The sequence below is a fragment of the Lissotriton helveticus genome (assembly GCF_964261635.1).
Source record: "Lissotriton helveticus chromosome 1_1 unlocalized genomic scaffold, aLisHel1.1 SUPER_1_unloc_15, whole genome shotgun sequence".
NCBI classification, from domain to species: Eukaryota; Metazoa; Chordata; class Amphibia; order Caudata; family Salamandridae; genus Lissotriton; species Lissotriton helveticus.
This window is the reverse complement of record NW_027611654.1, coordinates 3,172,552-3,193,592: the sequence shown is the minus strand read 5'-3', so window position 1 is coordinate 3,193,592 and position 21,041 is coordinate 3,172,552. Positions and strand designations below refer to the sequence as shown.

The following is a 21,041-nucleotide window of genomic DNA, read 5'->3' as shown; positions in this document are numbered from 1 at the left end:
TTATGTAGTGATCGGTCAGCTCATTAACATTCTGCAGGTTGCTAGGTGGCTTTAGGTCTCTCTCACAGCTTTCGACCAGTAGCTCAATATTCACCTCTTTTGTGTCTCAAATCCATTTTTTGGGCTTGAAGAGTTGCACGGTCATGACTTTTTTCACTATGGGTATCACAAATGTTATGGCGTGATGATCAGACCAGTCACACGGAGTTATGGAGAGGATTGATGTATCTTTGTTTCTAGAAATAATCCAATCTAATGTCGCTCCTTTCGAGTGTGTAGGTTGCGTGCATGCTTGGGTGAGGTTTAGTTCGACGAGGAAATCTTTAAGCGTGTTGACCAGTTTGTCATTGCAGTCATCCCAATGTAAGTTGAAATCGCCTAGAAATATGTTATTGGCTTCGTTGTTAGAGTTGGCCGTTATGATCTCCATTAACTGGTCTGAGAACTTTGCGTTATCTCCTGGTGGGTGGTAAAAAGCATGCAAGTTGCATCTTTGCTTGCTAGCTGATCCTATATTAAGACCTAGATATTCGCAGGATTCTAGAGGGTCGGCTTGAATTTGTTTGACCTCTATACCTGATCGATGAATGCAGGCTATACCTCCCCCTGACTTTTTAAGTCTATCAAGTCTAATAATGTTATATTGAGGTGGTACTAAGAGATCCATGTTTGGGGATGATGATTCCGGTAGCCAAGTTTCTGTAAGGATTGCCAGATCAATATCCTTGTTGATGATGAGGGCCGCTATATCTGATGCATGTTTGGTTGCCGAACGACAATTGAGTAGTAGGCCAGTCAGAGGTTTCTCTGGGTTACTAAGGTTCACATTTTTGGATTCGGTTGTTGTTAGCTGGACATGCTGCAAATTGTGAGGGTTGGATTTACTATCATTCTTTCTGGATGTTCTGTTAGAGTCGAGTGGGACTGTTTCAATTCTTTCCTCTCCCTCGTGGTCCGGTAGTTCATATGTTCGGATTAAGGCAAGAGTTTCCTCTTTTGACAATGATTTCGTCCTATCTGGTCGTTTGTGCCTATTTTTTAAAGGCATGGCCATCTCGTTACTCTTTCTTTGTCAGGAGTGTACGACATTTTGGATATGCGTGACCTTAGAGTGAGTGCTCACCGACATCTCCCAAATTTTTTCAATCGCTTGTAAGGTATTAATAGTGTCTTGTGCCAGCTTGCCAACTAGTTTCTGAACCTCTTTAATATCTTTTCTGTTTTGAAGTGTTTCTTAGGGATGATTAACCTGTTTATCCGAGGTTTGCATTTTGATCTTCTCTGTTTTGGATCTGTTCTCAGTTCCGCCGTCATTTTCTTTGTATCCCTTGTTTGGTTGTCAGTTCCGTATCTATTGGAGATGTCGAAAGTGTTAACTAAGTTATGTGATGCTGGGAGTGCTTTTGTGGGTGAGGGTCTACAAGACTCTAGTATAGTACTAGAGAGAGGTAAAGGAAGCTTGGTATCTTCTACCTCATCCAATTCCTGGTTATCATAGGGTAATACACTTGGGCCGATGTACGCTCTACGTGTGAGGTCTCATTGTTTGGAAGCGACGACGACTCTTCTCTTTGGAGCTGGTCCTGTTCTTTGTTCGCCTGACAAGTAGACCTCTTTGTTCTTTCTGTCTCGTTCTCAGGTACTGTCATTTCTATTTCAAATATATCTCCCGAATTAGAGATTTGAGCATAGTGGCCCCTAGGTCTATTGGCACCTCTGGTAGTAATATCGTTGCTGTCAGGAGTGTCTACTGGTGGAGTCAGGTGTAGTTGGTATCTTGGGCCCTCTAGTGATTCTTTTACCGTTTGGAATACCTTGTCAAACTTCTCTAGTTCTTTGTTTGCTGCTTGTATCAACACAATTCCAGATTTATATATGGTAATGCATAGTTCAGCTCTGCATCTTTTTGATGGTGTGGTCATTATTTTTGTGCATGAGGGATGTTTTTCATAGCTTTTATGGAAAGCATCCTTGTGAAGGCATTGCGCCATTTAGCTGTTCTATTTGTGTAAAATATCAGGTCATTTATTATAGTGGAGTAGTGTGGCTCACTGGTTAGAGGCGGCAGGCCTGAGAGCAGAAGTCAGCCTGGGACCAGGGTTCAATTCCCGACGCGGCAGGGTCGTGGACCTTGGTCAGCGGACTCGATAATTCTCGCTTCGGTGCTTACTCTAATCAGGGGTTCCACTCGGCAACTCTGGGCATTAGCTTGCCTAATCTCCACAACGGCCCCACCAATTCCGGGGATGCCTGGCTCCACCTTGGGGGCTCCCAGCAAGGGACCATCCCACAGGGAAAGCCAGGACGGGTTCCCCAGAGTTATACAGCGCCGGGACGCCCCGTTGCTGGGGCAGCTGTGCGCTTTACAAGTATACTACATTTACATTATCGCACCTTTAACTGCATTAAAATATAGGTCAGAGAATAGTGTGTCCGGGTATAGATGATAGATGTTTAAACGTTTTAGTAGTGGGATGCTGGGCATATAGGGTGTACGGGTATATACACACAAATTGATGAAATTGGTGTAAATATTTGGACACATTTAAATATTTATGAAAAGTTTAATTAATTGGATGATATTCTTAATTAGATTGTTGCTATTTCAATGGATATGAGTGTTAACATAAATTTCAATAAAAAATCTTATTTAAAAATCAGAATATTTAAAAGATTGAGATGTTGGTATAGTAAATCATAAGGGTGGCTAGCAATTTAAAATTGAGAAACTTGGAATACATTTTAATCAATAATTAATATTTGATAAAAATGTTTAGATATTTTAGTGATATATATCATGGGTGGTATTAAAAAAAAAATCCATTAAAAATCGATTTAAAATGTACACTAACATATTGGTAATATGTTATTAAAAATATTTGTGTTTGCACAACATATAACATATATTTATTTCATGTTTGTGTTTTGTTTGATATTAGTTGTTATTTAAAATGTAATTGAATATTTAGAAATGCTTTAAGAATATTCCAAAATAAAAAAAATGTAAGTCCCGACTTTGACTTTGGCGCTATTGCGCCTGCTATCCTGCAGCACAGCTGTCCCAAAGCAAGGCAAGGACTGCACACTGCATTACGAGTTGAACTCATGTACAGCGGCCAGTGCTTCTTTTTTTATGTTTCTGGGGTTTCATATAGCGCAAACTTGAGCCAAAGTTATCAGGAATCAAAACGCTTTACATGAGCACAAGGACACATTCGATTTTGTTAGGCATGGAGAGATTAAGTAATTTGCCCAGAATCACAGGATGTTAAGCATCATTACTGAGACTCAAACCTGGTTCTCCAGATTTGAGATCAACCTCCCTAGCCTGTTAGGCCCTATGTAAAATGTTTTGTATAGCGTGAACAAGACCCCAAAGGGTATCAGAGTGCTTCACAGTAGTGGGATGGGGACAAAGTAAGGAAACATTGAGGTAAGAGGGCTAACATGATGAGCTAATAACATTGCCGTAAATCAATCGGGGGGAGACAGGAGTTGCGATTCATTCAGCTTCCTTACCATATTATCCAAAATCAATGGGGAATGAATGACTTGACCTGAGTAACCAGGGCTAGTAACTTTGTAATAAGAAGCCCTCAATCACGTTCAGCAAGGTCGGAAGGCGGTATATCTTGGTTCTCCACCAGGACTAAAAACGTGTAAGCGTCATCCTTGGGCTCCCTTTTGTAGTTTGCTTACCTCCACCAGGAGGAATACCACTGGTTATTGCAGTAGTGATTGAAGATGCGGTGAAGGTGCTCAAGGGAAGTGAAATGTTAAAAACCTTGTATGTCCTTGACCAAAAGGAATTTTAATGAGACAGGAATCAAGTGTTAATAAAAACAAAGTGGTGCGTGTGTGGACGAATTACTAGTCCTACGCAATACTAGTGTCCAATGAATAGGTCAACATATTTCAGCCCTGTGTATATGCCTGTACGGTCAATGGGGCTTTCTTCAGGACTTCAAAAGGAAGTGTGGGAGTATCTTGCGTGTTGCACAAGTATCTATTAGGAACTACAATAGTTCCATTCTTTGTGGAGAGTAATTCATTTCTATAATGAAAAAATCAGGAGATTACATGTTACTGTCATGTTGTCTCTAAGATGTCTTACTATGTGACAGCCATGTGCTTCATTGAGCTGTATCATACTTAAAAAACACTATGTGAAGTAATGTCAAAATAAGTAACCGGAAAATGGCAATTCTTTTCTTTATCTGCCGTCTCAGTGACGTGATTAACACAAACATTCTCATACACAAAATGGCCCGTGGTGCATAGCAATGTGGCACAGTTGGATTTGTTAGTACACATCCGCTTGATTGTGCATTCATATGTCTCACATTTCACGGTGATCAATAATATCGGGCTATAAAATTGCAAGGCAAAGTAGTTGGTCTCAATAGTGTCTTTTCTCATTAATAGTCAAAAGTACAACAGGTTTAATGTTAATCGTATCGTTAGTGGCTTAGTGTGAGCCCCATCCCATGCATACAAGGGTGTATACCCCATCATGGTTATCTTCATAGATACATGGTGAAGCTGGTCTATGCATGTCAATGAGCAGTTAAACAGAAGGAAATATGGGAGTTAAATACACCGGAGCTCTGCTTATGCGGTACCGCTTTTGTGACTTTATGTGTATCTCGTACCTTCAAGCTTGACATTGCGGCCTTCATCAGGGGGCCGGCGTGCACTTTATACCTAACAGGGTATAGCACACCCATGAAAGAAAAAAATATTAGTGAGGGGGTTGGGGGATTTTGTACTTATCTTCGTAGCGTAGTTTCATTGTGTTTGCACCTTCTGCTTTGTAGGGTGGTGGCGACTTGTGCTCACTTTTCTCTTGGCGGCCTGAAAAACTTTGGCGCCGCAGGTTGAGCGAGCAGATGAAGCATTTTGGCAGAAACAGAAAGCAGACTATGCTCACCTCAACCGAGGGAGAGAGGAGAAGAGAGGCTCCAATTCTTCGTGTTGTAGAAGTTTTTAATTCACATGATAGAATAGAAGTTCTATAAATACATTTTAAGTGATTCCTTAATCATAATTATCAAAATAAATTGAAGAACTTGTATTGAGAAAGACTTCTATTTTAAAGCAGTCGGCATGATATTGGGCAGGAGGCACTGATTCGCTGAGTTAGCTTAAGAAAGGGGGGATATTAACATTATTGGGATACTTCGTTAGTGAGAGGATGAGCTGGGTTTGGTCAGCATAGGATACAATGCGGAGCCCATGCTGTCTGACAATGGGAGTTAGTGGGGCCATGTAGGTATTGAAGAGCATGAGGCTGAGTGATGATCTCCTGCTGTGTAGACAAGTTTGCACCCTTCTGTCCCCACCAAACAACGCCAGCTGAAAGCCGCCTGGAATACTACCAGCTCATTATTCTTGAGATGGAAGTAGGAGCTGACCTTGTCGCAGAGATCCTGGGAAGGCATGATGTTCATGGCATCGCTGGAGGTTTTTACGAACTGCTGTATGACGTTGAACAGTTACTTGGCGTTGGTCGCGTTGGTCTGTCTCTCATGAAGGTCCATTTGGTTTCTCTTTTACGTTGGTGGTATTCCTTCACGGCGTACCAGTGGTGCTCTGTGCTTCTGTTTTTTTCCGGTTTCACCAGGTTTTCTCTAGGCGTCTGTAGGAGCGTCTGGCTTCTTGTAGTTCTGTAGTGAACCAGGCCGCCTTCGGAGGGCGTTGTTTGGCGGGAAGGGTGGAGTGGTGTGAGCTTGTCAGCGCAGCAGGAGATCCAGCAGTAAAATTCTTTGACTCCGGAGTTGGTGTCAGTCGTAGTGCTGGGGGTATGGAGGAGGGTGTTGTTGAGGTGTTCCTCTGTGACCTTGCTCCAGTTCCATTGTGGAGGGCGCGGGGTGGGCTTGGGTACAGAGGTGGTGTTGAAGGTGAAATGGACGCAGTTGTGGTCCGTCCAGAGGGAGTGGGTGGTGTGGCTGAAGCGGATGTGTGTCCTTCCCTGCGAAGATGGGGTCGAGGGTGTGTCCAGCTCTGTGGATTGGCATGTTGACCAGCTGCTTTAGTCTGAGGTTGGCAAGGTTGTTGAGGAAAATGGTGGTGTCGGGGTCATTGCCGTTGTCCAGTTCGAAGTTCAGGTCCCTGAGTAGAATGTAGTCCATGAAGATGATGGCGTGGGGTGTGGCGACCTCTGTGATGGTAGTAGCGGGCAGGGTGTGAGGTCCTGGTGGTCTGTAGATGAGGGTGGCACATAGCGTGGTCTTGGGGTTGGTCTAAATCTGGAAGTGGAGGTGCTCAGTGTTGGAGTGAGGGTCACTCATGCTGGATGTGGAGAGCCGGAGGGGGTCTTGGGAGCAATGGTGAGTCCTCCTCCCGGGTGGAGGTGGCCGTCCTTTCTCTGGATCTTGTAGCCGTCTGGGATGGCCGTGGCGATGTCGGGCTGGAGGATTAGATGGTCAAGGTTTCTGTGAAAAAGGTGAAAATCGTGTGAGAGGGTATCGATCAGGTCTCAGATTTCTATGGCGTGTCAGTGCATGGAGCGCACTTTGAGGAGAATGCATGTCAGGGTTTCGGTGGTGTGTGTATCAGGCGGGCCTTCGACAGTAGTGGGAGCTATATCGATGGTGAAGGATCTGCTGCAGGGTCTGCAGAGAACTGTCCATGGGTGGTGTTTGGCGAGGGTCTTGAGCAGTTGGCATGTCATCCGGGATTTAGTGCGTGGAGGTTGGTTGAGTTGTAGCAATGTGGCCTAGGACTAGGAGAACCAGGATTTCTGCGCTGGCAGCGGTCGGGTCGCGGACGGGCGCATACAAGCTGGCCTTAGGCGCGCCCGCTGAGCGCGTCCACTGTGCAAATGCGCAGTGGCCGCCATGAGTAGGGGAGGGAGCGGGACTGGAGGGGGAGGTGGGATCGAGGGCTGAGTCAGGCGAAGGGGCCGCAGGGGCAGCAGTGGTGGGAAAAACGGCAGAACCTGTGACAAAGGGAAAAAAGACAACGACAGAGCAACTAATACACACTAATGCCTGAATACAATGAAATTATACGTCAATGAGGCCAAGTGGGCACTCACTGAGATACCGGGCAAAAGCTAAGAGGAGGGCTGCCGGCACGAACACTGGAGACAGGAGGAGGGCTCTAGCAGAGGCGCTGCACGTGGAGCTGATGGGGTGAGTGCTGACCTGGACCGGTGGTCTAGGTATCATACGCACTCCCTTGCAACGGCTGCCATGAGGAGGAGGGCGGGACTAGAGGAGGGAGGCAGGACCAGGACCAGGGGCTGAGCCAGGGGGAGGGGCCACAGGGGAGCACCCGTGGTAAAAATGGCAGAACCTGTGACAAAGGTAAAAGAAGACAACAGAGCAACTAATACACACTAATGCCTGAATACAATGACATTATACGTCAATGAGACTACGTGGGCACTCGCTGAGATCCAAAAATGGCAGAACCTGTGGCAACAGAGCAAATCAAACCTCAATCTGTCACTCCAGCAATTCTGAAAAGATCGCAAGACCTGCATGTTCAAATGAGCAAACTACCACGCAGCAGTCAATCTCTCCAATACCTCAAGACCCTGACAGGTGATTTGATGTGCTTTATAAATGTCAGATTGATTGAGTGACTGATTGAGGCAGAAAATACTCCACCCTGTGGTAAATACCCCTAAGTAGATTATTTATAATTATGACTCCTAGTTATATTTTGTATATGTTTGTTTGGTAGGAATTGAGATCAGCAATTATAATCATGGCCTCAGCACAATTTGGTATTTACTCAATAAATGTGCAGTACATCATTTCATACAGTTAATTTCAATATATTTCTAAGGGAAGATGCCAGAAACCAGAGACGTGCTCCCAGTCACAGACAAAGGTTCAGCCACATCCTGTGAACATAGTTTAAGTATCCTGTGCCCCACCCCCTCTGTGAGAGAATAAAAGGCATGCCCTGAGCATGAGCTGTGCAGAAGGCCCAGGCAGTGATCCAGGTCAGAGACTCCATCACCCTACACCTCACACTTCTAGCACCATGAGGGCCTTCCTTGCAGCTGTGACCATGCTCCAGGCACTGATAACTGGAAATAAGACGGTCATGCCCTTGTACAGCCTTGATTGTTGTGAGCATACACAAAGGCACACATAGATATTAAGAGAGTAATGATCAGGACAGAGCTTAATTCGCTCCAAAACTTTGCTGTCCCCAGCTGTCTTCATCTACTGTCATATTATTGCCCTTTGTTCCTTGTTCCTGCCTTTCCCTCTTTTTTCATTTTTTATCTCAATTTAGACAACCTGTATATGCCAGGGAACCCTCATCCCACAAACCAGGAGGGGCTATAGGAAAAAATATTTTGAATGACGTATATTCTTTAGGGGGTATTGAACTGCACCTTAGGTTGTGCTTGAAGTTTGGCCAGGCTGGACCTTGCTAAGGTTTTAGGTTCTGTACCTTGGGGCTTGTCCTGCTAGCCTTCCAATGAAATTGAGGAACAAATAGAAGCCAGCGGGAAAGAGGTTCAGGTCATAAACCTTTCTTTGTAAACCACTCACTTCAGACATGATCTCTCTCCCGAGTAAGGGATTTAGCTTCAATCCCATATGCCTCAGGTGACATTTTCAAACTCAAAATTGATTTGTTTAAATTTATCAGGGGTCTCAAAATTAGGAAACACTTTTCATGCAACCAATCCGTGAATAAAACAGTAAAAAACATCCCTATTGAGTGTGGGTCTGATGTTTTGACCATTAATGTTATTCCAGCGACACTACTTGAACAGTCACCCTATGATATGGAATTACTAATTGAACAACTTAACATTGAATCTGATTACAGCATGGCTAGTGGTCTCAAATATAAATCCGAATGGATACCCACTCTGCCAGGGCGCACTTCTATTGACAATTTTTACAAAGGTGTACTAGAAGACATTGATAAACTTGAGAGGAGAAATCCTAAAATATCCTTCAAGTATAAAGACAATCTGACACTGAGGGAACACCTAGCCCTCAAGACACTTAGCAGCGATCCTGAGATCCTCATAAGAGAAGCAGATAAGGGTGGGGATGTAGTGGTCATGAATCATAGCAATTACCACAATGAGATTCGGACTCAACTAAATGACACCACCTGCTACGAACGTCTCACCCACGATCCAATAGGACCACTCACCATTGAAATCAACAAGAAACTCACCAGCTGACACACTGCTGGATTGCTGAATGAAGACGAATAACTTTATTTAAAAGTCTTTAGACCCACTTACCGATGGCTCTACACTCTTCCCAAAGTGCACAAATACCTCCCGTTCCCTCCTGGCAGGCCCATACTATCAGGGATGGGAGGCCCCACAGAGAGGCTCGCAGAATACATAGATCTCTTCCTTGGACCATTGGTACGTAACCTTCCTTCATATATTCAATACACAAAACATATTCTCAGTATACTGGCAGATCTACATAGGCAGCCCGGCACCATACTGGGCACATTAGATGTAGTATCTTTGTATACTAGCATAAGACCGAACCTAGGACTGCAAGTGGTAACACAACGTTTGCACAACAGACCAGCGACCTTATGGCAACATACAAACATGTTAGTCTCCACGATGGAACTGATTTTGTACAACAAGGTCTTCATGTTTGACAAACATTGGTACAGGCAAACCAGGGGAATGGCCATGGGATCCAAATTTTCGCCATCCTTTGCGAATCTGTTTATGGGTACATTGGAAGCCGATTTGATTTGGGGAACCATTATCTTTTGGAGTTGATACATTGATGATTGTCTCTTACTATGGTCAAACACACAGGAGCATTTGGAAGAGTTTTCACACATCTGAACACTAACACATGGGGAATGAAATTCACCATTGAATCCAGCACTACGAGATTAGAATTCTTAGATTTTGAACTGTACATTAAGAATTACCAATTACAACGCAGGTTTTTCCGCAAGAAAACCGCATGCAATGCTGTTCTGAATGCTGATAATTCCCATCCTCCGCACCAGATCCAAGCGATACCCTTTGGGGGGTTTTTGAGGGCCAGGAAGAATTGCAGTGAAGACACTGAATTTCAGACATGTTTCATGGATATGAAACAGAGGTTCTCCAAAAGGAGTTCACATGCGAGAAGAATAAGGTGTGCGCTCCAGCTATTTCTGGTGGCTCTCTGACAGCTTCTGGCCTTCTAATCACGTGTCCTCAACCCGGAACACAGTGATTGGCCGGGAGGTGTTCTGGCTTACAAGCCTCAGGTAGGATTAACGATGCCCACGCTCTTATACAATGTTTCCAATCTTTAATCTTAACTTTCCTGATGCACGTGATTAACGTACGAGTGATCTGCTTTTCAGATCTACTCACGTTACTGAAATTCTCTGTCTTACACAGAGTCTCCCTTATGGCGCCCACAACGAAATACTACCAATACCTCGGTAACTTTGTTTATTGTTGTGCTGCCTATCTACACTAGGAATAAAGTATAATTTCAAAGTGCCCTGCCGATAAGCTCATTATTTTTTGCTTCTTGTCCATTACTCCAGGACTCTATCAAATGTGCCGGATGTTTCTTTTTCACGGCCCTTTGGTGAGCGAGTCTTATTATGATCTTAGGTGGTGTTCAGTCACTCAGCATCTTGAATATTTCCGTGCTTGCCATATCTGATGGCGCAATGAGATTCTGAATCAGTTTCACTTTTCAATCCCTGGGTACCCCTAAGTCAGCCAAATCTGTTTGATTGTTTAGCCCAGCCGGGTTGGAATTATCACCGGCTGAGTGATAAACACTTGTTTTATTTTCTATCTTCAACTATATATTTTTGGTTTTGTTTCCCACCCTCCTTTTTCTTTCCCCTTTCCTTTCATGGGGGCATATCATCAAGGCCATAATTATCGCTCAGGGCTCTTAACGTGAGGATAATTATCGCCGACCAACTCTGATTTTTATCGCAGATCTCCAAAGCGATAAAATTCAGAGCGCAAGCTGCCGATTGTGCGATTATTATTGGAAATACAGTGATAATCGCACAAGGTTTGGCGAAAGCTTGCTGATAGGGCAAGGCCTACTTAGCCATGATATCCACCTTACCTAGGATATAATGGCTAAGTCAGTTCTGAAGCAGGTGTAAGGAAAGTAGCGATAACAGAGGTTATCTCTACTGTTGCTTGGTGACATTTCTCCAGTTATGTCAAGGCAGGAACGCCCACTTTGCATCTCATTAGAGATGCACACATGGGCGATTTGGGAAAGGGTGATAATGCATGGATTCACGCGATAGCTTGACCTTTCTGATTTGGCGATAAAATTATCGCCGCTTTCTGTCCAAAATTTACGCTAAAGCGGCGATAATTTTATATCTGGGGCTTGATGATATGCCCCATAGTTTGTCCTTTTACTAGTCTGACTAAGACCGGTACTCTAAATGTCATCTTTACAAGCTTATGTTTCTATTCCTATGGCTATTTCCTTATTGTTTTCCCACCTCTTTCTCTGTTCTTCTCATAGACGGCCAAGACAAATATCCTTTGTATACAGGTACATTATAAGTATCTTCAGACACACTTGTCAAATGACTTATATCCCTCACATCCTACATAGTATCCAAGCATGATATTTTGCTAGTCATAGTCTCATTCTTAGGGCACTTGAAATGTCACGTTTGTTTGACTGTATTTTCCACCAAGGACATGAACACTTGCTGTACATCTTTAGCTATGCTGATTCTCGTATTGTTGACACGGTCTTAATGTGATGTGGGTTGCACATATTTGTATTTAGTTAACACCAACTCCGTTTCACAATACTCTTTTTAGTGTTTTGTCATGACATGTGTATCATCCATACTCCTTGTATCATTCCCAGGACTGAGGAAGTCGCAGATTTATTTTTCAAATGCGACGAAACACGTGTCGGATGGTTTTCTTCTGTTCGTTAGCTCTCTGCTAAAGAAAAATAAAAGACTGACAGTTACTCAACTCATCTGAAGATATTTCTTTTGAAATTGTGGCTTCTACGCTGTAGTTGTTGTATTAACCTACATACTGTTTGTTTACTATTATGTGTGCCTAGGTTTTTGCTTTAATTGTTATTGTGAGGGAGTTACCCACACAAAATTGAGGAGTTACAGGGCTTATCCGCTCACCTGGTTGCACCATACTGATTTGTTTTTCATCCAAACACTTGCGTTAATTAGCAGAGTGCCAATAATGTTCACTGGCCACTAAACACCCTTTCCCAAAGTGTTCCCCATGGCCTCAGAACAATTTGGTGTTTACTTAATAAATGTGCAGTACATCATTTGATCCAGTTAATTTCACTATATTTCTAAGGGATGATGCCAGCAACCAGAGACATGCTCCCAGTCACAGACAAAGGTACAGCCACAACCTGTGCACATAACTCAGGTATCCTGTGCCCCGCCCCCTCTGTGAGAGTATAAAAGGCATGCCCTGAGCATGAGCTGTGCAGAAGGCCCAGGCAAGTGATCCAGGTCAGAGACTCCATCACCCTACACCTCACTCTTCTTGCACCATGAGGGCCTTCCTTGCAGCTGTGACCATGCTCCAGGCACTGATAACCGCAGGTAAGACGGTCATGCCCTTGTACAGTCTTGATTGTTGTGAGTATACACAAAGGCACACGTAGATATTAAGAGAGTAATGATCAGGGCCGAGCTTAATTCGCTCCAGAACTTAGCTGTAAGTTTAAATGTCCCCAGCTGTCTTTATATTCTATCATATTATTGCCCATTTTCCTTGTTCCTGACTTTCACTCTTTTTTTCATTTTTTTATTTCAATTTAGACAACTTGTAATTGCCAGGGAACCCCCATCCCACAAACTAGGAGGGGCTATAGGTAAAAATATTCAGAATGACGTATATTCTTTAGGGGTTCTTGAACTGTACCTTAGGTCAGCTTGAAATTCAGCCGGGCTGGACCTTGCTAAGGTTCTGAGTTCTGTACCTTGGGGCTTGTCCTGCTAGCCTTCCTATGAAAATGCAATATAATGACCTCATAGCAATTTAGCACTTTTTTTTACTGTTTTAATGAATGTTAATTATCATTAACATAATGAGGATTGTATTTTAAATATTGATCATACACATTGCAAGAGGTGCAATGGAAGATTGATCACAATTATCTTGTAATAATCAGCTTTTTTCTTTATTTTGTATTTTCATTTTTACTTCACACCTTTCATTTCTTGTTACAAATGTGAGTGTGAGTCTTTAAAAAATCAGATTTTTATGATGTAAAATAAAATGTCCAAGAATATGCTTGAATCCTGTGATAGTGATACAATTCCAAATTGTCAGGTTGTGAATTGTAGTTTACCACAAGGTGATCTACACTCACACATATGTTCATTAGAAAACACATTTCATGTTTTATTTTTAGTTTCTTCCATGAAGAAAACAACATAATGATGAGTTCCGACTTCTCTCAGGCTTCTCTAAAGCAGCAGATGCTACCTTTGTTTAATTGACATAGCAGAAATGTTTCAAAGGATAAAGCTGGTTTAAGATCTAGTTTCATTTGAGCCTCTAGCTCTCATCTGGTAGCCAAAGCCTGAACTTTACCAAGGAACTTTCTTTATCTCCATTTGGGACGGCAAGGGTGTAAGCAAGCTTCACAGGCCGGACCTGGACATATGTATGTTTGAGTGGTAGCAAGTGGCTAGTGCAAATAGCCATTAACTAGGTTGCCTGTGCCCGTAGTGTCGATACACAGCTGGAAACTACTGTTTTCGCAGTCATCTATCCGAGGCAATTCTATGCTGGGAATGGTTCACGTTTTAAGTGGTGTAACTAGTCAGCCATTGCTGATAATCTTAATGTGGAAGAACTAGTGGTTTAGGCATTAAGCAAAATATTACTGCATGAAGCCCAATACTGTGGGTTGACAGACAAACCACCAAAGGAACCTGAATAAAATCTGTCCAGTTTGTTTAGAACTGTGTGCATGGCATATGAGAGCTACGCTGGCTATATCTAGCATCACAAACAGCCACCAAATAATCCAAATTATGTCTCACTTATTTTATTCTCTTCAGATAATCACACATAGTGATAGAAGAAATCTTAAGTTATAATTCACTATACCAGTACTGCATGTGGTAGCTTACATGTGGTCATCAATTATGAATGACACAATACTGAAGGGACATCTCGGTCCTGAAGAAAGCCATACTGACCCTGTAGGCACTTTATTAGATGGCTGAAACATGTAGAATGAGGATATGGGAGATCATCGCCATCTCATATCATACCCAGCTATGTGTTTAATCTTACCAGAAGTTTCCATTATTAAAATTGTCTTGAGTTGTGGGTAACCTCCAGTTCATTTTAATCCTCTGATTCCTGCAACACTCTGAAAAAAGCTGCTGTGCTGAAATTCAGGTGTCACAGCACACCCAAGAACAGGAACTCTGTGACAAAGCATGCCACTAACTTGCTTTAGTCGAAGAGGGTTCCTTTAAACACCTAAAGGGTTTCTGAACTCTCTTGAGCGAGGGGCATCTAAAGATGTTTTGAACTGGGCTAGAGAGTTCCTTTTCATTAGGGAAGAAAAGTGAGCCATAACTCTTCTCACTCTCTCCTTTTGTTCTTCTCTGCACTTTTAAAATAACCATGCTGGAGTTTTGAAGGTAAATGAGCAATAAAGATGTTTTTAAATTTTGTTTTTATCTGGTTATATTTGCTGTGCTTCAAAGCCAGAGGTCCAATCCTAGGCATGGGTGTACATTCTTTAAACATGGAGATTGTTTTTTGCTTTCTCTACCTGTAAAGCAAGACTGGACATCGGAATGAATTGGGTAGTATATCGCAGTCCTCCTGTGGGCAACTTTAGCAGGTAGATCGGCATAGTAAACTTGCTGTCTTGAGTTTTTGTGGTGATGAGTGTCAGTTTTGAAGAATTTTGAGGAGAGTATCATTCTGGCCTCTCTGATTCCCTTATCCATGTTCACAATAACATCGGCCCATTCCTCATCAGAATTTAGCTACAGTAATTAACCCTTGCCATTTGACGTGAGGTTTTGCTAGTAATGGGTATGAGTGTAATGTATACACTATGAGATTCTAAAATCCAGAGACTGCACCTTTGAATTTCCCCCCCAATTTTTAAGTATTGTAACATATGGTCTTAGTCTACGAAATAGGGCTTGTTTTAATTGTATTTCCCCGTTTGGAAGAAAGGGAGTTGGAATTATACCTGAAGTATTTCAAATGTTTTAGGATCACCTTCTAAAGTAAGCAAGTGATCCAATATTAGAATACCTGCTCTCTCCCATACATCCGAGGACATAGTCTGGTTACATATCCTAATATCGGTTTTATGCCACATGGGGGCCTTTCCATGTAGTCTTTGGTTACTCTTTAGGAGTTTGTGGGCATGCATTCAAATCTTAAGCATAGATTGAATAATTGGGTTGGAAGTTTGTGACGTAGGTGATTTATGGCTGTAAAACATTTGCAAATCTGAAGTTGCTTGTAAACTTTGTCTTTCAGTATGAACCCATAGTGGGGCATCATCATCTTATTGCCGCAGCCAGCAGTTCAAGTGCAAAAGGAATAAAACTGGCGATAAAGGGCCACCCTGGCGGCTTCATCTTTGTACTAAACTTTTTTTTAAAGGAAACCCCCACAATTCACTTGTCGGAGGCTGTCTCATATAACCATTTGACCTTAGAGATATATGCATTGCCTAATCCAAACCTATGTAGTGTACAGAACCTATAGCTGCATTCAATACGGTCAAAGGTCTTCTCTGCATCTAAGGATAAGGTTAATCCGCCTCCTTCAACATCCTTGGAAAGCCAGAGTATGTGATCCAAAGTGCGTAGATGGCTATGAGAGTTTCTGCCTTGCATGAATCTCAGTTGAGAACTATGTATGAGTTTAGCGATAACTTGTTTAAGTTTTTTGGTGGGTAATATCTTTTAATCAGTATTCAGAAAGGAAATTGGATGCTAGCTACTGCAGTATAATGGATCTATCTCAGGTTTGGGAAAGACCTAGCTTTATTTTTTTTATTTATTTATTTTATTTATTATATTATATAGGACCAATCCATCAAAGAGCTGCATTCAAAGCCATGACCTTAGCCCATCGAGCAACTAGGGGTAGGGGATCGGCCTACCTCTCTGTTAGCATCCGTCCTTACTGTAACTCTCGGAACCTCCGTTCCAACTCCCAACATCTGCTTTCCATACCAAGATTCAGGAAAGCACGTTCTGGAGGTAAAACCTTCCAGGTCTGTGCCACAACTCTCTGGAACAAACTCCCGATCGCAATTAGGATGATTCAGGAAGAATTATCCTTCCGTAAGGCACTAAAAACTTTCCTCTTTTGTTAACCCCCCCAGGATTATCACTCTGCTTTCACTCAGAAGCGCCGGGACACCCCGTTGGGGTAGCTGCGCGCTATATAAAATACACAATAATAATAATAATTTGTGAATGAGGTGAGATTACCAGTTTCCTCTGCTTCTTTATAGGTATCATAAAGGGCACCTATTGCTTCTTTTTTTACCCAACGGTAACATTCCCCATGAAAACCATCTTCTACCAGTGTAATATTGCATGGAAGATTAGAGATAGCTTGGGCACTTTTATCATTTGTTATTTTGCCTGCCAGTATGAGCCAATCCTGCTTATTGAAGCTTAAGTTTTATTTTCTCAAAAAAATCCTGATCTTTGTGGTGATCATCATCAATCTCTGAGCACTATAGCTTCCTGAGTCTCAGTTATTAGCTTACCTCCAGAGTTATAAGTAGCCGGAATAACTGTCATAGTTTCTATCAGTTTTTTTTTTTTTTGTCCTCATCAGCCCAGGTCAACAGCAACCGAACTCCGGGGCCTCCCTGGAAGTAGCACCATCTGGAGCCCTTTTGTTTTAGACCTAAGATGGGTCACACTATACCTTGCTTCTCGCACTCTGACCATAGGAAGCCTTACAATCGACAGGACCCTCGCTGAGGGCACCACTGGAGTAATCTAGCAAAATCGTATAAAGGCCTAATCATAGGACCATAATTATACATTTACACCAGGGTTTACCCAGTTCTCAAAGGGGAGCCAGAACTCATTACGCTTAAGCTTAGAAGCACTGCCAAGCAAAACCATAGACTTGTTTGAAGCCAACCATTCTGCTTTGTTTGGAGCGTAGCTTTAATCCAATTCTTACAAATTTCCCTGCGTTCAAGCAATATTAAATAAAAAAATACGTGTTGTTAATATTTTGTGCAACGATTCATAGTTAAACAAAAGCCCAAGAAAGACAAGAGATTTGCTTACCTGGAGCGACCCTCTAGGTATTAAAGATACTTTGTTACTTACATCCCGCCAAAAATCTTGGAGTACTGGGCAATCCAAGAACATATGTTTGCCATTGCTTTCTTCTTTCCCATATTTGGGACAACTTGGCCTAACACCTTTCGCAAATTCCTCTGTTTTTATTGCGCTGTTAGTAAATAACATATTTCCTGCTTTTGAAGTATATAGCGTCTTTAGCCCCATTTTGCTTTTTTCAATCTAGATCTGGAAGCTTCAGTTGGATTGGGAAAGTGAGCATGTGTCAGGGTTTTGACATCATTTTCTAAAATGATCTGTTGTTCTGTTCTGCGTTTATTGGCTATGGCAGAATCTCTCATAATTTGCCCCTACCGGTGGCTTCACAGCTGTGCAAAATATTTGAGGAGAAGAAACTTAACTTGTGTTGTCTTTCATATAAGTAGTCAAATGTGAAAATAATTGGGATTTTCCAGTCAGTATCGGGATATTTTTAAATGCCATTGTTTCCTACAAGGGTGTTTTAACCCCCAATCAAGCTGTAGACTGATAGGAGCATGATCGGAAAGTGCTATTTCTCAAATGTCACACGCAAGTACTTGTGGTATGATAGAATGTGAAATAAGACAATATTATATTCCAGAATAGGAATCATGTACTGCAGAGTGTTTACTAAACCCTTATCTGAAGATATGTCAGAAATTCCATGATCCTCACAGATGTCTCCTAATATTGCTTTCTGCCATGTGTCATTCTGTCTAAGATAACATCCGGAGCAAGACACTGACCATCTGCATCTGACCGGGACTGAAGTATTTGACAATGCAGTGTTTTCCATATCAGAACGGCTACACTACATTTTCTAGTATTAGTATGTGATATAGGATCTCCTGTCTTGTAAGAAGGGGGTTTACATCTGTAAAGAATCTGGCTACCCAATTGCATTATAATTTTCTAATTCTATACCGGATAGATGTGTCTCGTGAATGAAAGCAATAACTATGTTTGGGGACTTAGAGGCTGATTACAATGTAGTTCGGAAACTCTTCTGACCGAATTGGTTGTGGAATCATTTTCGACTGAATCAGCTTCTGCAATTCTGACTAACCAATTATGATGCTTTCCACCATCATTGGGTCAGACTTGTATTGATTTCAATCGGAACCTATGTTCCGGATGAGAACACAGGCTTCCATTGAAAAAAGGGGTGTTTGGAGAAAACCTTTCACCCTGTGGTGGGCACCCCATGATGTCTGCCACACTGAGCAAGGTTGAGAAGATGGGTCCATTGGGTACCCCCCTGGGCCCCAACCGGAGGCCTTAGGGTGAAGGTGGACCTGCAAAGTCAGAATCTGATAGCCGCTTTGTGTCGGGCAGACCGCATCGGAACAGCTGTCCATATCGTTCATCCCAATTGCTTGCTCGAAACTTTGCCCATAGAGCCGAACGATTCACCTCCGAAAGACTTGGTCTGTGTAAATGCCTTTCGGATCCAAATTGGGCAGCCCCAGGCATTGTAATTGGTTGGTTGGAAATGTGTGCAATTTGGTCGTAAACATAGGTTCCCAATCGGATTCTGAGTTTCCGAATCCCATTCGGAGCCTTTCCGAACAACATCGTAATCGGCCCCTAAGTAGGAAAGAATGTTCTTCCTTTTAATGGAATTAGTAAAGCCCAACATCATCTGCGGCGTCACCAAGGGCTCATCCCTCAGCCCGATGCTGTTCAACGTCTACATGGCCCCCCTCACACAAGTGGCCTGCCATCACAACCTCAACATCATCTCCTACGCCGACGAGACCCAGCTCATCCTATCCCTCACCAAGGACCCACACACCGCCAAAACCAACCTCCACAAGGGAATGAAGGCCGTCGCCGACTGGATGAGGAGCAGCCTTCTGAAGCTGAACTCGGACAAAACGGAGGTCCTCATTCTCGGACCCACCCCCTCAGCCTGGGACAACTTCTGGTGGCCGACCACACTGGGAATAGCACCAACATCCACCGACCATGCACGCAACCTAGGATTCATCCTCGACTTCTCCCTCTCCATGTCGAAACAAGTCAACGCCGTCTCCTCCTCCTGCTACAACACCCTCCGCATGCTCTGCAGGATCTACAAGTGGACCCCCACTGAAACAAGAAGAACGGTGACGCAGGCCCTCGTCAGCAGCAGACTAGACTACAGCAACGCACTCTACACAGGAATCCCAGCCAAACACCTATGACGACTACAACGCATCCAAAACCCCTCCGCCCGACTGATCGTCAACATCCCCCACTGCAGCCACATCATGCCCCACCTGAGAGACCTACACTGGCTCTCCGTCGACAAGAGGATCACCTTCAATCTCCTCACCCACGCACACAAAGCACTCCGCAACACCGGACCAGCCTACCTGAACAGCTTCCACATCCCCACCCGCCAGCTCCACTAACGGCCTCCGGCGGCAGATCCTTCTCCTATCTCGCCGCCAAGACCTGGAACACCCTCCCACCCACATACTGCAGACCGAAGTCCTTCTCACCTTCAGAAGGCTCCTCAAGACCTGGCTCTTTGAGCAGTAGCAGCATCCCCCACCCCTACCCTCAGCGCCTTGAGACCCTTACGGGTAAGTAGCACGCTTTACAAGTATGCTGATTGATTGATTGATACAATGTGCATAGAATTAGTTGTCATGATGCTCACTGGAAATGTCGGAGTATGTTTGATTTGTGTTACAGAAACAAAAAACTATACAGAGTATAAGAAACCTGAAACTAATATGTGCAAATACAATCACAGAATAATATTAATACTAACCTTTAAATGGTGTAAGTACACCGTTCCAACTGCTAGAAAGGAAAATAACACCACAGATCAAACAATGTATATCTTTTGTCGGTTGATATAAACCTCAATGTGAGATGCACACTCCGGTTGGGGAGAAAAGAAAACAACTTATGGTAAACGGATTATGATACGCCATGGAGTTACAAAGTCCATCTAGGAGATTTGCATGTGCAAATACATTATGAGATATAAATGGTGTATTGAACAACAATGTAGGAGAAAAGGAAATAAATCGCATCCATCAGAGGTAATAACTGCAGTAAAACAGTAAGAAAAGTGTATTACACATATATACTCATGTAGCTGGAGGAGGCAACAGTTGAAGGTTTACCATCAGATACTTTAATACAGATTTGGATGACTTCACAGGAGACCTCTGTCACACTGTCTCCTAAAGGTATGGCTGTGTAATCTACCAGTACGGTGGCTTTGAAGATCATTCTGTAATTGAAGTTGACTGTTCATAGTTGTTTCAGTCAGAAGTGGTGGTGTTAAGTGCATGTGTTGGTCCTCTAAACTCTCCAGGAAGCGTACCAGATCCCCAGACTCTGTGTATTCCCTTGATTTTCCATCCATTGTGATCCACATTGTAGCAGGTTCTAAATGACCATATTTAATATCCCATTTCCTAAGTCCTGACCTAAGTTGTAGGATCGGTTTTCATTTTTCATTTGTTTCAGTAGAGAAGTTCACAGCAATAAATGTTTTATGGCCTTCCAAGGCATAAGGACCATGTTTACGAGCAGCTGTTAGTATTTGACAGACCTATTATCGACACAGGAGACAAGTAATAAATGGTCCAGGTCTAGATTTAAGGGTTGAAGTTGAAGTAATTGACCAAATCCTTTGATCTCGCTGCAACTCAAGGGGATGCTCAAAAGATATGTTCAGTAACCGCAGTATTGAGGTTAGTAGCAAGTTCTTCACATCATTATTCATTTCCATTTTT

General features: G+C 42.9%; 1 protein-coding gene across 1 annotated transcript in view; it reads left to right on the top strand.

Moving 5' to 3' along the window:
- Positions 1–12,500: 12,500 nt before the first annotated feature.
- The window catches only part of LOC144805575 (phospholipase A2 inhibitor and Ly6/PLAUR domain-containing protein-like), a 68,451-nt gene continuing 59,910 nt past the window's right edge, over positions 12,501–21,041 (top strand). Inside the window, exon 1 of the mRNA XM_078672099.1 lies at positions 12,501–12,552. Coding sequence (XP_078528225.1) covers positions 12,501–12,552 — 52 coding nt within the window. The remainder of the gene's footprint in view (positions 12,553–21,041) is intronic.